The sequence below is a fragment of the Terrapene carolina genome, unplaced genomic scaffold (genome assembly GCF_002925995.2).
Source record: "Terrapene carolina triunguis isolate 2854851 unplaced genomic scaffold, T_m_triunguis-2.0 Scaffold88, whole genome shotgun sequence".
NCBI lineage: Eukaryota > Metazoa > Chordata > Testudines > Emydidae > Terrapene > Terrapene triunguis.
Genome location: NW_020664439.1, coordinates 35,287,888 through 35,304,357, shown reverse-complemented (window position 1 = coordinate 35,304,357; position 16,470 = coordinate 35,287,888). Strand labels below are relative to the sequence as shown.

The window sequence follows — 16,470 nt, the reverse complement described above, 5'->3', positions numbered from 1 at the left end:
AGGACTTGATTAAAATGGTAACAGTCCCCTAAAAACTCCCCTGGGCCACGGCCATTAGCCCTCCGCCTCCCACGCCCCCTTTAAGTCTGTGGTGACTTAGGAGAAGCTTATTGATAACACAAGCTGGGTCGGCTGGGCAGCGTGAGGGGAGTAGGACTCGGAGGAGCAGCTGTCTCCCACACAGATCCGAGGACCGCGCTGCTAGGTGAGGTACCTGCAGCCGTGGGGCGGGACGTCTGGAGCCGGGGGCTCACAACTCCCGGGGCGCATGCGCAATGCCTCCCCGTGAGGGAGGAGAGAAGATGGCGGAAGCGGAGTGAGTAATTCGGTCGAGGCGAATCCGGTCCTGCTGGGGTGGATGGGGGAGGGGGAAGCGGCTGCGGGCGGGGCCGGGAACTGGGACTTGATAACGCGGCGACCTTGGGCCACTCTCATGCAGGGAGCCGTTCCCCTGTCCCGTCTGACAGCGGGTGCCAGGCAGGGCATCGCCGGGCGCTGGGCCATGGGCCCCTCCTGGCTCTAGGGCTCCTGCGTGCCACGCTGCCCGCACCAGGGGCCCCATCTTGGCCAGCCCGCCGCACTGAGGGGGCGGTGGCTCAGTGGGTGGCCTGAGGGGGCGGTGACCTGGCCTGAAGTGGGATGCGGTGGTGGGTGGCCTGGCCCAGAAGTGGCAGTATCGTGGTGGGAGGCTGTATAGCGCTGGGGTCATGGGGTGGGTGGCTCAGGGCAGCGGTGTGGTGTGTCTTAAAGTGGGTGGTGGCACGGGGAGGGCAGTGGTGGGGGGTTCTACCAGAGGGCAATCTGCTGAGGGCACGGGGTGGGGGTGGGGTGGGGGAGGATGGAAACTGCTGGGGTGGCTAGGCCTCATCAGGCAGTTTCATGGACTCTGTTAAGCTTACTTGGGTTTGTGATTAACCTGCATAGGATCTTCTTGGCAAAACTGAAGTATCGCCGGATATAGCTGAACAGGTTTCACTCTATCCCCTTAACACTGTGGTTCTACTGGTTCCTGGTGTTTGATGCCTCTGTCATCTGATAATTTTATGGGTTCACTTAGTTGCTTGTTGCTTGGGTTGCTCCAAATTCTAGTCTAAGGCTATGTCTACACTAGAGCAGGGGTTCTCAAAGCCGGTCCCCACTTGTTCAGGGAAAGCCCCTGGCAGGCCGGGCCGGTTTGTTTACCTGCCGCGTCCACAGGTTCGGCTGATCGCAGCTCCCACTGGCCGCGGTTCGCCGCTCCAGGCCGATGGGGGCTGCGGGAAGTGGCGCGGGCCGAGGGATGTAGCTGCTCTATGTGAACGGGATCAAGTCAGTCTTATAAAGGGACTATGGTTTCAACCTTCAGTATGGAGAGGTTATCCTCTGTGTCATAAATTATCATCCACCTGCTGAACTGATTCTGGATTCCAGCCTCTTCAGCCCCAAAAATACAAATTTCTCAAAAATTATACGTCTCTGTTACTTGAACTAACAAAAGATCATGTTAGCTGTCGCCTAATGAAATACCTGTAGTTCTTTCTATGCTGCAACCAATCAATAGAGAAGATAGTGCTCTCTTTTTCTTTCAGACACACATAAAATGTCCAAATGTTGCTTCCATTACTATTGTTTGTACTGTGATAACACCTAGGTGCCACCAATGAAGGACCCTGTTCTGTTAAGCCCTGTCCATGCAATCAGTGGCAAAAACACCAGAGCAGGGTTGATTTGAGTGAGTTATGCACCCACTGCATTTAAGATTGGATCTCAAACTAAACAGAACAAAAACTCTGCATAATTATAGTATATTTTCTTCATATAATTATTGAATTCATTTTCAACAAATTAATGCTAGGGAAAGTTGGAAGAATAAACTCTTTTTGAGCAAGTGGGACCATTTAAGCTAGAGTGACCAGATGTCCCGTTTTTAAAGGGATAGTCCTGTTTTTTGGGACTTTTTATTATATAGGTGCCTATTACCCCCCACCCTGTTTTTTCACAGTTGGTATCTGGTCACCCTAATTTAAGATAAAGGAGTAACTATTATCTCGCAGAAATAGTAGCCTGTTGGCCTCCTGTGGATCAGCCACTAGAGGCGGATGCATCACACACATAGCCAGTGTTGTACCTCCAAAATACTTATCAATTATGAAAATTAAACATCGAGTGATTCCCTGTATTCATGATAACTTAGTTGAATTATACAAGATTCTGCTCAAATCGGAAAGAGAAATTTTAAATGAAAATGTTTCATTGAAGTGCACCCAAGATCCTGGACAGGAGGGAGATACAATACTGTACAGTTTGCCTTTATATTACCTGTTACATTTTTTTTCTTAATATTGAAGGATACTGGCATGTACACATAAGGCTGTTCTCCTCTGCTGGAGAGTATCAGAACTGGTCAGCTTTGTACCATAAGCCCTATACATAACACCTGATGATGATGATACTGTACCTAACTCTTACATATCATTTTTCATTAGTAGATTTCCAAGCACTTTGCAAACAAGTATCATTATTCCCATTTTACAGATGGAGATTCTCTTTCAGCTCAAGTGGTAGGAGACCTATGCTTTTGGAGCAAGAATTCTGAGTTATTTTCCCACTACTGCCATGAGGTTCATAATGGCCATGGCAAGCAGCATAGTGACAAGTGTGAAGTCCTAGATTGTCACGTTTGTTAGAATGTATTGATTATTACAAGTTATGTGCTGTAGGATAGCACTCTACAGAGCTTTGTTATGCTCTTAGAATGCAGTTTGTCTGCAACTTTCTAAAGGACTGCTTTCTGTGCTCTGCTACCTTCTCTTAAAAACATAAAGTAAAAGAAAAAGTATGTTCTCCCATGATCCTACTCCTTCCAAATATAGTAACCCTCCTCTTTATTGTTGCTCTGACCATACTGAAACAGAAAATGGAACAAAAATGTTAACTCTACCAGAAACTCATAGTGAGTTTACTTAAATTTTAAACAAGACTTCTATGAAGAGAAGTCATCTTCTACAAAAGAAAGAAAGGTTGGTTAGGAGAGCTGAGGAGATCTGCATTAAGTGAATGGAATCTGCTATTTCAGTTAGTGGGTAAAGAGAGGCCAGAATAGATAAGAAGACTCCCTTCGTACAATACTGCTCTTCTTTATAAGGCAGCAGAGAAGTAAAAGGAATTTTCCCACAGTCTTGTCTCCTGAGGGCAAAAGCGAACCACCAATGATTTTTGTTTCAGAAACTTTATCTTGGTGCAGGTGCATGATGTGAGTAGCCAGTGGCTTTCCCACTGTGCTTCTTTGGAGGATGGTGATATAATGTGTAGCTTGGTGGTATACAGTTTTGACGGTGATGCCTAAAGTAATAGTTTATTGATGTAGTTTTTGATGTAGCTTATGTGTATTATACCTAATAATTTGAAATAGTTTTAAGCTTATGAAGCTATTCTATGTCTGCCTGTCCACAAGTGATATACAATGAGTCCTTTTCTTAGGAATTAACATAAATTGTCCATGATTATTTTTTTTGAATCATTTAGATTTTTTTCTTTAAATTCAGTACATCATGTACTAGTATAAAGGAACTGCTTGAATTTCCTGCCAGACTGAAAGAACATTGCACTGCTATGGAGAATGAATCAAATGCAACGACGTGTTCTGCATGTACAACTACCATCACCACCACCTCCTCCTCTCGGACACAACCACCACAGATATCTGTCTACAGTGGCTCCGACAGACATGCTGTACAGGTACTGGGCTGTGATGTAGTGCAGAGGTTCTCAACCAGGGATCCGGGGCCTCCTGGGGGGCCACAAGCAGGTTTCAGGGGGGCCTCCAAAATAAGAGAGCAAAGCCAGTGTTAGACTTGCAGGAGCCCAGGGCAGAAAGCTGAATGCGAGGCTGAAGCCGAAGCCCAAGCAACTTGGGCCCCCTGTGACTGCTGCCCTGCTTGCTACCCCCTAACACCGGCCCTGGCTTTTAATCTACTGGATATGTAGAAAAACAGTTGTGTGGCACAGGTGGGCTGGGGAGTTTTTATAACATGTTGGGGGGGCCTCAGAAAGAAAAAGGTTGAGAACCTCTGATGTAGTGTACAGAGGAATGGAAAGGAAATTCATAACCAATGTTTACTGATTAAAAACTCAAACATAGGAAACAGTACTGGCTTATAAAAATAAATTGGGCAGTGCTGCATGCTAGTAAGTTAAAAGTTTCACTCTTGCTTTCCCTTCTGGTTCTTACTGTCTGGCTTGTTTGAGTGTTTTTATGAAATATTGATTGTCAACAAAAACTTTCAGTGGTAGAAACAGTGCTGCTGACTTGAATCTTACAATATACAGACTAGATTTGTTATCATGATCATAAGTAGTGGAGTGGATGAAATATCTAGATTCCCTGGAACCACAGCCTTGTCATGACAAGGGTCAGCTCAGCTCACCAGTCTTGTGCATAAATAAATTGCGTACCATGTATTTTATAAGGTTGTATGTGAGGTTTTTCTGACGAGACCTTTAAAAACCAATGTGCATAGACATTAATAATATCATGGCTTCATTGAAGTCAGCGGTAAAACTCCCATTGACTTCACTGGAGCTAGAATTTTATCCTAAAGGGCCTGTGACACATTTTCGAAGAGTAGGTGTAGAAGGTTGCCCCAGTGTTCTTGCCAGTCTTTTATCTCCAATCCCGGCTGTTGTGTAACGTTTCTTAGTGCCAGTTATCTGCTTTGCTTATCTATCGTTCACCTCAGAAGAACCAGCATTTCAGTAGTGCTCTATAGTATGTATTTTATTTGTAAAATGATTTGGGAACAATTGAGCTGAAAGGCGCTATATAATGTGGATTGTCAAAGAACAGGCTTATACTGTAGACCAGAATGTGTGTGTTAGTTACAATCTATAATTCACTTGAACAATGATTATGTAGGAAGTTTAGAGTTATGCAGGTGTTGGGGGGTGGGGTGGGGGGAGTGTTTGTTTTTTATTTTCTTGCAATGGTTAACTTCCATTATAGCACTATCAAGATTAAAATAGTTTAGTATTTTGTAGGGCTGTCGATTAATTGCAGTTAACTCACGCGATTAACTCAAAAAAATTAATCGCAGTTTTAATCGCACTATTAAGCAATAGAATACCAATTGACATTTATTAAAAATTTTGGATTTTTTTCTACATTTTCATATATATTGTATTCTGTGTTGTAATTAAAATCAAAGTGTATATTATTTTTGATTACAAATATTTGCACTGTAAAAATGATAAACAAAAGAAATAGTATTTTTCAATTCACCTCATACAAGCACTGTAGTGCAATCTTTGTCGTGAAAATGAAACTTACAAATGTAGATTGTTTTTGAGTGTAGTTATGTCACCAAAAAAAAAAAAAAAAGTAAAACTTCAGCACCTACAAGTCCACTCAGTCCTACTTCTTGTTCAGCCAATTGCTAAGACAAACAAGTTTGTTTACATTGACAGGAGATAATGCTGTTCTCTTCTTATTTACAATGTAACCAGAAAGTGAGAGCAGGCATTTGCATGGCACTTTTGTAGCTGGCATTGCAAGGTATTTACGTATCAGATATGCTAAACATTCATATGCCCCTTCATGCTTCAGCCACCATTCCAGAGGACAAGCTTCCATGCTGATGACGCTCATTTAAAAAAAGAATGATTTAATTAAATTTGTGACTGAACTCTTTGGGGGAGAATTGTAGGTCTCCTGTTCTGTTTTACCTACATTCTGCCATATATTTCACGTTATAGCAGTCTTGGATGATGACCCCAACACATGTTCATTTTAAGAACATTTTCACTGCAGATTTGACAAAATGCAAAGAAGGTACCAATGTGAGATTTCTAAAGATAGCTACAGCACTCGACCCAAGGTTTAAGAATCTGAAGTGCCTTCCAAAATCTTAGAGGGACGAGGTGTGGAGCATGCTTTCAGAAGTCTTAAAAGAGCAACACTCCGATGCAGAAACTGCAGAACCTGAACCACCAAAAAATAAAATCAACCTTCTGCTGGTGGTATCTGACTCAGATAATGAAAATGAACATGCATCGGTCCATGCTGCTTTGGATTGTTATTGAGCAGAACCCATCATCAGCATGGACTCATGTCTTTTGGAATGGTAGTTGAAGCATGAAGGGACATATGAATCTTTAGCGCATCTGGCACGTAAATATCTTAGGAAGCCAGCTACAACAGTGCCAGGAGTATCCCTGTTCTCACTTTCAGGTAACATTGTAAATAAGAAGTGGGCAATGTTGTCTCCTGCAAATTGTAACTAAACTTGTTTGTCTGAGCGATTGGCTGAAGTAGGACTGAGTGGACTTTGTTTTATTTTTGAATACAGTTATTTTTTGTACATAATTCTACATTTGTAAGTTCTACTTTCATGATAAAGAGATTGCACTACAGTACTTGTATTAGGTGAATTGAAAAATACTATTTCTTTTGTTTTTTACAGTGCAAAATATTTGTAATAAAAAATAAATATAAAGTGAGCACTGTACACTTTTTATTCTGTGTTTTAACTGAAATGAATATATTTGAAAATGTAGAAAACATCCAAAAATATTTAAATAAATGGTATTCTATTATTGTTTAACAGTGCAATTAATCACGATTAATTTTTTTCATCGCTTGACAGCCCTAGTATTTTGTAATTGTGATTTGTTACTTATTGGTATATTGCAGGTTATTCAACAGGCCTTGCATCGTCCCCCTAGCTCAGCTGCTCAGTATCTTCAGCAGATGTATGCAGCCCAACAGCAGCATTTAATGTTGCAGACTGCCGCTCTACAACAGCAGCACTTAAGCAGTACCCAGTTTCAGAGTCTGGCAGCTGTTCCGCAGGTGAGACTTAAATATGTTGTGATGTTCTGCTTAGGACACCCAGAACTGTGAGCCACCATATTACCTCTCTGCCTCAGCAACAGTGAGTTTTGCTGGAGATTAAACTGTGTCTCCGCTCCCTGCCAAAGCAACTTGTCTGCTTCACCAGCAAACTCCTCAAGACTCTGCCAGCGTTAATCTTGCCTTGCAGGTAACAATCAATGAACCCCAGTTCCTCCCTCAGTGTGCGGTCTCTCTCACTGGACACTCATAGAAATTAAGTTTTCTCCCTCCAAAGAGACAGCGTACATATTATTCTGTTAACTTAGCTGAAGACTTGCATTTACTTCAGTATAACGGCACTGAGATGATTCATAGTAAAATTTAAAAAAAGTTTATTAACAAAGAAGAGATTTTAGTGATACTAAGCAAGAGAAGGAGACAGGTATGGTTATGTACAAAACAAAACATACTTTCTATTGGCTAAAACTTAATTTTAGCAAGATACAATCTTTGCCTAAGCAGTTTTCTTACTTATATCAGATTACCAGCGTCCCCAACCTTTCAGATGACAGGACCCAACTTTCACAGGCTGAAAGTGTACTGTATGCTATGTCCCCTAAGTAATGGATAGCTAAAAGGTCTTTTTGCTCCCCTTATGTTACTCAAAGCCCATTGTCTCTGCCTTAAGAGCCAGGAAGGCATCCTGGTTCAGGTTCTGTCCCCTGGTGAGCTCACTAACCTCCTCCTTCCATTTGTTAGTTTGATGGCTTTGTTTACCTTATATGTAAATTTATTTTCATTGTTCTTTGCCTGCAATCAAGATGGTCAGATAGGCAAATCCACATTCCTTTGTTTAGGCTGTCAACTTAGTGTATGCACTGCCTCCCAAGCACATCATAAGCACATATTTCTAGCACACACACAACTCTTTGTACACAAACTGTATATATATATCACACAATAATTTTTGGAACCAGCGTGTCATCAGTTTACATATAATACCTTACAAGACACCATTTAGATACGTATTATGACAACAGTGCATAGTGTGTGTGTCCGGCCTGATATGAACTACAGTATGATGGGCCCTCTGTCAGTTGGCATTGAGGGCTCTCTGGATCACATGTCTAAAACTAATGTTCTAGGATGAAAAACGTAAACCATTACCAAACCTAATAACAGCTTTACTGTGCATGTCTAAATACCTCACAATAATTCATTGTAGTATTTTAGTGACTTTATTCTTTTAATTGTCTCTGTGTGGACTGCAAACCCACTTGAATATTTTTAGTTTTGTAAGAATCTCAGTAGGTGCTCATCCAATGCTCTGGGTGTCCATTATATATATTAAAATAAACTATACAGATACTTATATGGTACAATAAAGGACTTAATGATGTTAACAGAAAAAATCCAAACTTCTCCAACCCTCAACCCCCCTTCCCAAAATATGGGTGGGGGGGAAGGAACATAATACTCCCCAATACAGATAAAATAAAAATAATTAGTGTTTTATATCTTATTTTGGTACTTAATTTTAGTGAATCATGCCAAGGAATATGGGTACATAATAAGTTACAACAAACCTTAGTTGTAATTCTGAAATTGGAAAAGAAAGTACGAGACAATGCCATATTCTGTTCCCATTTGCAAAGGCTTTAGCATTAATCATCACAATAAGCCTTATCCAATGGTCATTAAAGTTAATGGAAAGACTTCCATTGTCCTCAGTGGTTATTTGAACGGGAATGGTATCCTGGTGAGAGAAGTAATTATCATTTTACACATGGAGAGGCTGAGACATGAAGAGTTAAAGACCTCAAGGCTATACAGCTTCATTTTGTCAGACATAGGATTAGGACTCGGGAGTTGATGGATCACAGTCATGTACCTCTTCCACTGGATCATGCTGATTGCCTGAGACAGTCACATGATCTCAACCTAAAATTGGTTGGGAGGGATAGCTCAGTGGTTTGAGCATTGGCCTGCTAAACCCAGGGTTGTGAGTTCAATCCTTGAGGGGGCCACTTAGGGATCGGGGCAAAATTAGTACTTGGTCCTGCTAGTGAAGGCAGGGGGCTGGACTCGATGACTTTTCAAGGTCCCTTCCAGTTCTAGGAGATAGGATATCTCCATTAATTTATTTATTTATGACTCAGAAGAAGGTAACTGATGTTGCATCCATGTTCAATAAAGGACCTTGAATTTAAGACAATTAAATATAATCCACACAGGACCTGACCTTGTAATCCGTACTCACATGAGTACATATTAAAATATATGGGGGACGTCTCATGTGAGTAAGCATAGTGGGATTGCATTCTTAATTAGAAAGTGGATCCTGTTTCCTTGCTGTTCATATATGTTTTAGGCTGTTATCCACGTTGCAGGTAACCCTCCTCTCACCCCCAAATTCAAAGGTAGCCAACAATAGAGAGACGAATACAATTTTTAAGCAATTGTGACAGGCAGAAGCTGTAAAAATTGAGGGAAACCTTCATTTATTTACATGATCTGCTACTGAAAAACTTAATTTTGTTTTTTGTCCATTAAATGGGTCTCCACAGGATTTAGTTTTAGTATTAAGAATTATATGGCAGTAAAAATCATCCAGAATACAATTACAGAAATGCTTGTGCACTTATAATTTAGAATGGAAAGGCTGATGTTCTTTACCCCATATTGTGAGAGGTTTTTGTCTTAGCCATAAAAATTTGGTTCCTGCTGCAACCAGGAATGCAAAGCCTTGCTGGAAATAAACTTTTTTCCTCTCAAATTTCAAAATATTTTGACCTTTTAGTGTTTTGGAATTTATCATTTAAAAATGACCAAGTAGTTTTGGGTGCTAAACAAAAATGGAGGGTGAAACTTGTTTCAGAGTTTATGCCATTCAATTATTGTATTGCTTTCTCTTTTGAAAAAATAACTGAAATGACCAAACATTTAACTCTGAAAAGTGTTTTTGGAGCATGCGTAATTATCTTTGGAAGGTATTTTATGAGGATTTTTATCACAGTGCAAATCAATTTCATAAGGATTTTACTGAGGACTGATTTTTACACTTCAACATCAGTGGCCTGTCATGTAAGTTTTCAGTGCTGTATGTGGTGGACTAAACACCCAGCTCCATCATTAACACTTTCCTGGTTTCTGTTAGTTTGTGTTCCTCTCAGAGGTACTAAGCCTGCAAAGTTCTGAGTGCCTTCATATTAATGTGAATTGAGGACATTGGGCACCATGCAGTTTAGGGCCCATAGTTTGGATTGCACTATGCTGTAAACATATCCCTAACTCTACTGGGTAAAATTTATTTATTTTTACTGGTAATTCAGAGAAAGGGTAAAACTAGAGGTGGGTTTCTGTTGGCTCATGTAATAATATCAGTGTTATTTAAACATTTCTTATTTCCGCTTAGATGACATATTTAACACATGTTCTTGCTATTTAGGCAAGCCTGTCGGGTGGAAGGCAGTGTTCATCCCCTACTGGGAGCGTCACTCAGCAGTCAAGCATGTCACAGACCTCGGTAAGGTTCTGTATCCCATCATAGCCTTCAATGGCTATAATGCAACTTCTTGTAAAGAAAAAACATTTTTCATGTTTAAAATAAATAAATCTGACTAAAATTATTGCAACATAATGAGAAGTAGGTGCATAACGAGACTGTAGTAGTTAGAGGTAAAAAGATGTATTAGATCATAGAATCCATTCATTAATGTAAGAGACCCTCCCCTAAAAGGACATCATGTGTTCAACTAGTACCCCAATTAGTCTGGGATTTTCAAAGGAATCCAAGGTAGTTAGTTGCCCAATTCCCCTTTGAAAATCTCAACCTTTATCTTAAGAAAATATTAAGTACAATTTCTAGGAAGCACAATGTAACATTAAGTTGCATAATATTTTAGAGTTATTGGCCAAAATTTTCAAACTTGAATATCTAAAATTAGGCAACTAAACCCATATGTGGGTAGATAAAATAAAATTGCTTGATCTTCAGAGCTGTCGAGCAAGCTGTGAGTAGTTAGCACCTTAAAAGATCAGGCCACTTTTATTCGTGTGCCTAAATATGGATTTAGGCACTTAATATTTGGGTGTCTAAAAGTTAATATTTTTCTTAAAATATTAATTGCTGGCTTGTACCACATTCAGTAAGTATCTATTCATGGTAGCTGTTTAGATTAATCCGTTTCCACAACATTACCCTTTATACTAATTATTGTTTCATATTCTGATTGAGACAGTGTTAAAGTACACAAATACCCAATTATTATTTATTAATTACAGGCCACTATGTGTAGTGCAGTGGTTTTCAACCTGTTTTCATTTGCGGACCCTTAAAAAAAATTTCAAATGGAGGTGTGGACCCATTTGGAAGTCTTAGACAGTCTGCGGACCCCAGGTTGAAAACCACTGTTATATGGTAACCACAACCTTTTGTGGCGCCCTTAGACATAGTCTGTGGACCCCCAGGGGTTGAAAATCTCTGGTGTAGTGCAAAAATAGAAGCACTTTGTTTGGCCTCTACAATTACAGATTTTCAATGCTGTTCCTTTAAAATACCACACCTTATTTGTATGACATACTTTTTTTTGCAGTTATGTTCTCATAAAATACATGTGTTTAGTAAGGAGCTATTACACAAGTGATTGTCAGTCTGTTAACTTGTATCTGTTAACTGGAAATGCTGAGGACTGATTAATTTTTCAAAATCTCAGAAGCCCACTGTTGCATCAAATTTCTAATTTTGTAACACTAGGTATTGTCATTGTGAATTTAAATTGAGCATTTAGGTATACAAATTGGCCAGTTAAGTATTTCTGGCCATCTCATACCTGGTTTGTGTATGCATTCATGATAACTGTATACAGAAATCAGACAAGCGATTATACATAATTTTGAGATTCTGATTCTTTGAAAGCCAATGCAAGAATAACAAAATTTTAATGTGGCGATGCTAGAAAGTGTAACATCTTCAAAGTCTAAACATCGTAAGTCTCAGGAAGACAGATTTAACGATTTCAATAGGTTCCACTTTTGAATATTGTATAATGGAATAGCTTTGAAAAACTAGATGTGACAGATTAATATGCTTGCAAAATATTTGTATCTTAATGTTTTTCATAGTTAGCTTAATTCTGAGCCGCTAATCTTATTTTTTACTTTGTAGTAATTCACTTTATATTAAACTAATTTATAGTAATTGGTAGGATTACTAACAATTATAATAGACTACTAAATATTTAGAGAGACCAAGCTTGGTTTCTCTAAATATCAAAGCTTTGGAGCAGAGCCCGGAGCTGGAGCGCAGAGCAGTGGAGCTGCAAGTTTTTGCCTGGAGCTGGAGCGGAGCCGGAGCACAGCTCCAAAGCCCTGCTAAATATCCTGGGACTGACACGGCTACAACTACACTTCACACTAAATCTTAGACTTTTAACGTTCTGTGGCCATTTAGCATAAAATAAGTGTAATTCTTTGGATATTACAAACAACTGGCATCATCAGATGAAATCTATGCTATCTTTTCTTCATTTCATGGTAACTCTGGTAAATTATCCAGAGGAAAATAACCTTTTTATTAATTAGTTTTGTTTCTGTTCAACCATAATAAATTAATTGCTGACTTCTCCAGTGCATTCATTCTTTAGCTAGAACTTCCATTCACAGCTCACAAAAACAAAACACCTATTGATCCAACAATCACAGTTTATCATTCATTAAGCATGCTTACATTAAACCAAACAGTCATTATGGGGAATTATGCATTTTCATGCGAAGAATACAATGCATGGTGTAAATTTTAAATTGGCAATGGTATTTAAGGATTTGTTTGTAATGGCCTTGTCTTCCTCCAAATGACATTCATGCAACCTAAGCCCCACATTTACTTTTTTTTTTATGTACACATTAATCATTAATTATTTAGAACCTGTATTCTGATGAATTATGCCAACACACAATTATTTGAAGCCAGTTATCTTTGACACTGTGTGAAAATGTTGGCTTAAAATTTAATTCCTTATTATCTTCACTAGTTTACAATTTTACCAAAATACTGTGAATTTCTTCATTTGAAAATGTACCTGTCTGAACTCTTCTTTTGTTGTTTATTTCATTTATATAAAAACCATGCACCTCTGTAGTGATATGTAAACAACTCGTTTTCCATCCTAATTTAGACAGGGGCAGCACATGAGTATTAAGGTGTGAGAAAAGGAGTAGATAGTGTTGCAGTGTGGATTATTGATGCCACTGATTTGAATTGGTGCCTTAAAGTAGTGACATACCACACATATTTCTGTATTGTGTACGCTTTAGCTATTTCTGTTTCATGTTCAATGCAAAACTAAAAATAAAACGTATGGTGACAAGTAACTCTTCAATTCATGGATTGAACTGCCCAAGCATGGCTGCATGTAAATTGCATTATTATAATGAAAATGTATAATACTGCCACATTAATATTGCTACTTATAAAAAAAAGGTACCGTATGAGCGTTCACACAGTAGCTGACTTATTTTGATGAGAATCTGTAGCAGTCATAGACTTCAGATCAAAATATTGTTGAAGTCTTTACAGCTTGGATGCTACAACTGCCTTGATGTATTTGGTAAGGCTGATTGACTTTAAAACCCAGGATGAAGGGCCATGATCAAAGTAACATTTTTACTTCCATAGATTAACCTTTCCACCTCTCCTACACCTCCACAATTAATAAGCCGTTCGCAGACCTCCAACGCTACTAGCAGCAGTATAACCCAACAGACGATGTTGCTGGGGAGCACTTCTCCTACCCTGAGTGCAAGCCAGGCTCAAATGTACCTCCGAGCACAAATGGTAAGTTTCACAAGTTGCCATGTTCACAGTTAATTTTTGAAAGTTTTACTGTTTTGTTTTTTTGTAAATGGTTTAGGTATCTTTAGCTTCAGGCAGTGTTGGGAATTTGGTAGCTTATTTTTGTACATAAATAGTTCTTAGAGCAACGTGAGCCACAGAGACAAAGGGACTGCTTAGTCCTTTGAGAGCAGAAAAAAGAAATTCTGCTTTAGAAACAGCTCAATGTTATTAGTTTGGTACATATTGTAATTAATGAGATGACTGAACATTTGTAAAATAGGAAGAGAACATCTGTCCTTGCTTAGTGGATATGTGACAAGACATACTGTAGCTGTCTGTATTCCCAGCAGATTGTTCTAATGTGTTTCTAACATCAGAGTTCACAGGCTCTTGATTAAAGCTTTCTCACATTTAACTAAGAATATGCTTTGATGGAGTATTGCCTCTGGAGACTGAGTTGGTTTTATAGATTTCATTCTGTTAAGATTCATATGGGATTCATTTGATTTTTGAAATTTCTTGTCAGTGTTGTATTTCCATGTTTTTAAACAAAGGGTAATTTTCAAAGTTTGAATAATTCTACAGTAAAAGAAAATGACTGTTGTAAAACCTTAATTATGGAGATTTAAAAAATGTAATGCTGTTCACAGTGCAAACACAGGCTCCTGTCCTGCAATGAGCTTTGCATGGGCAGACCCCTGCCCTTGTGCGGAACCTCACTGAAGGCATTGGGGCTCTGCACAAGTGCACAGATCCATCCAGGTGGTATTCAGTGCTGGTGTGGGGCCATAGATATTTCTATTGTTTGCATACAAGCTATTGCCCAGGTCCTGCAAAGACTTATGCATGTGCTTTGTGCACTGAATACTCCCCACTGACTTCAGATCTCATTCCACAATAGGGGCTCTTGATATTAGTGGGACTACTCACAGTGCATGAAGTTAAGTACATGCATAAGACTTGCACGATTGGGACCTATAATTATATTTATGAAAAATCCCCTCGTCCCCCAGAGGTCTGTAAAACAATATAGATATACGCTGGTAGAGCTTTTTCTTATACTATTAAATTTCCTACATACTTATTGAGAAAGTAGTTAAAACTGTAGATGCAGCAATCCAGTATATGCTACCAGTGTTTTGTGGACACCTGGAAGGAGCTGTCTCCACTTTGCCAAAAAATAAATAAAGGGAGTTTCAAAGAAACTGATGTGTAAAGCTAATGGTGGATACATAATGTATTGAATAGGACGGAAAAAGATGCAATATATACATGTGTGACCGGAGTCCCAGGGGAGCCACACTGGAGTTACTCAATTAGGGTGAGCTGCAAAGAATGGGGCAGACAATCCCCAAATCTGGTGGATATTCCAGTATTTACATTTACCAAGCCAGCACAAAACAGCTTCTATAATACCTTACTGGTTACCCAGAAGCTAACAACACAGTTCCCCTAAAGCAACCCAGCCTTAGGTCTCCACCCAGACACCCAAGTCAAATATGATGAGGATTACTGAAAATCTTATCAATCATATAAGAAATTTCTACCAATCCCAAAGGATCGGACACATTACCTCCCGGGTTAATGAATATTCCAGATCTTACCCAAATACATGCTTACAGCCAATTCTTATTAACTAAACTAAAATTTATTAAAAAAGAAAAGAGAGAGTGTATTGGTTAAAAGATCAGTATACATACAGACATGAGTACAGTTCTTGAGATTCAGATTCATGGTAGAGATGGTGAGCTTTGTTGTTGCAAAGAGTTCTTTCAGAATTAGTTCATAGGTTATAGTCCAGTGTTTATATTCAGGGTGGTTCTAGGTTAGGACTGGAGATCTCAGCCTTTCAGTTTAAGCTTCCCCTGCATGAAGCATCAAGTAGCTCTGAGATAAAAAGGATCAGGACCCCAGCCATTCTTATAAAGTTCCAGGTCTTCTTTGACAGCTCGGAGTCCTCAGACGAACAATAGGCAATTATGGAGACTTTGAAATAGACCTATTTTCTAAGCATCACCGGTAAGTAGCTATACAGATTAACATAAGGCAATTGCCCATTTTCCACCATTCTAAGGTGATTTGCTATACATTACTATGTTTACAGTTCATGTAAATGTTAATATTTCCTTTTGATCTCTGAATCAATAGCTATAGTGACAGACAGGAACTGTCTGTTTACATGGCTAACATCTAACATGCTATAAGTACACACATACCATTGGTATCACCTCCAATTCTTAACAATACAGGTTTGCATTTCAAAGTTCTAGCCTATCTAGCATGGAGTGGCCCTAATTACCATTCATACTTTTCTAACATGTCTCTACAGGTTGACTGGGTCATTTAGCCTGTAGAATGCTTAACCCTTTCTGGCCATGTGTCACACTTTGCATAAGATTTGTTGCAATTATACAACAGTGGTAGCAACAATGATTTGCATGGTCATATTTTAATCAGATAACGTCACAACATGTATATCTATTAAACTTTTCAGTATGTGTTGTCTAGCCATTGTGAACAGCTAATTTACTCAGTTTTTTTTCAGTCAGTGAAATTGGTATTTCAACATTTGACAAGCAATTAAGTAAATAACAAAATGTACTGTAGTGTACAGCAGTAATACAATATCAGCAGTTTTTCATTTCAGTTCCCTTTTAGATATTTGAGAGCAGCTATTTACTGAATCTTGGGAGATTCAGATGTGATGTGGAAAGTGCAGAAGATACTCTGATGCCATATGACTTTCATGTCTCTTTAGTTATGATACAGTTCTCTTTATAATGTAAAATACTATTTGTTTATTTAAGACCTGTAAGAGAGTGCAGTC

General features: G+C 39.1%; 1 protein-coding gene across 2 annotated transcripts in view; it reads left to right on the top strand.

The window, feature by feature from the left end:
• The first annotated feature begins 275 nt into the window (after nt 1-275).
• PHC3 (polyhomeotic homolog 3) overlaps nt 276-16,470 on the top strand; it is a 100,608-nt gene continuing 84,413 nt past the window's right edge. Inside the window, exons 1-5 of one of the 2 annotated variants that reach the window (XM_026650191.2) lie at nt 276-316; nt 3,570-3,717; nt 6,668-6,826; nt 10,257-10,334; nt 13,485-13,643. In XM_026650191.2, coding sequence (XP_026505976.1) covers nt 276-316; nt 3,570-3,717; nt 6,668-6,826; nt 10,257-10,334; nt 13,485-13,643 — 585 coding nt within the window. The remainder of the gene's footprint in view (nt 317-3,569; nt 3,718-6,667; nt 6,827-10,256; nt 10,335-13,484; nt 13,644-16,470) is intronic. The other variant, XM_026650192.1, reaches the window with a different exon arrangement.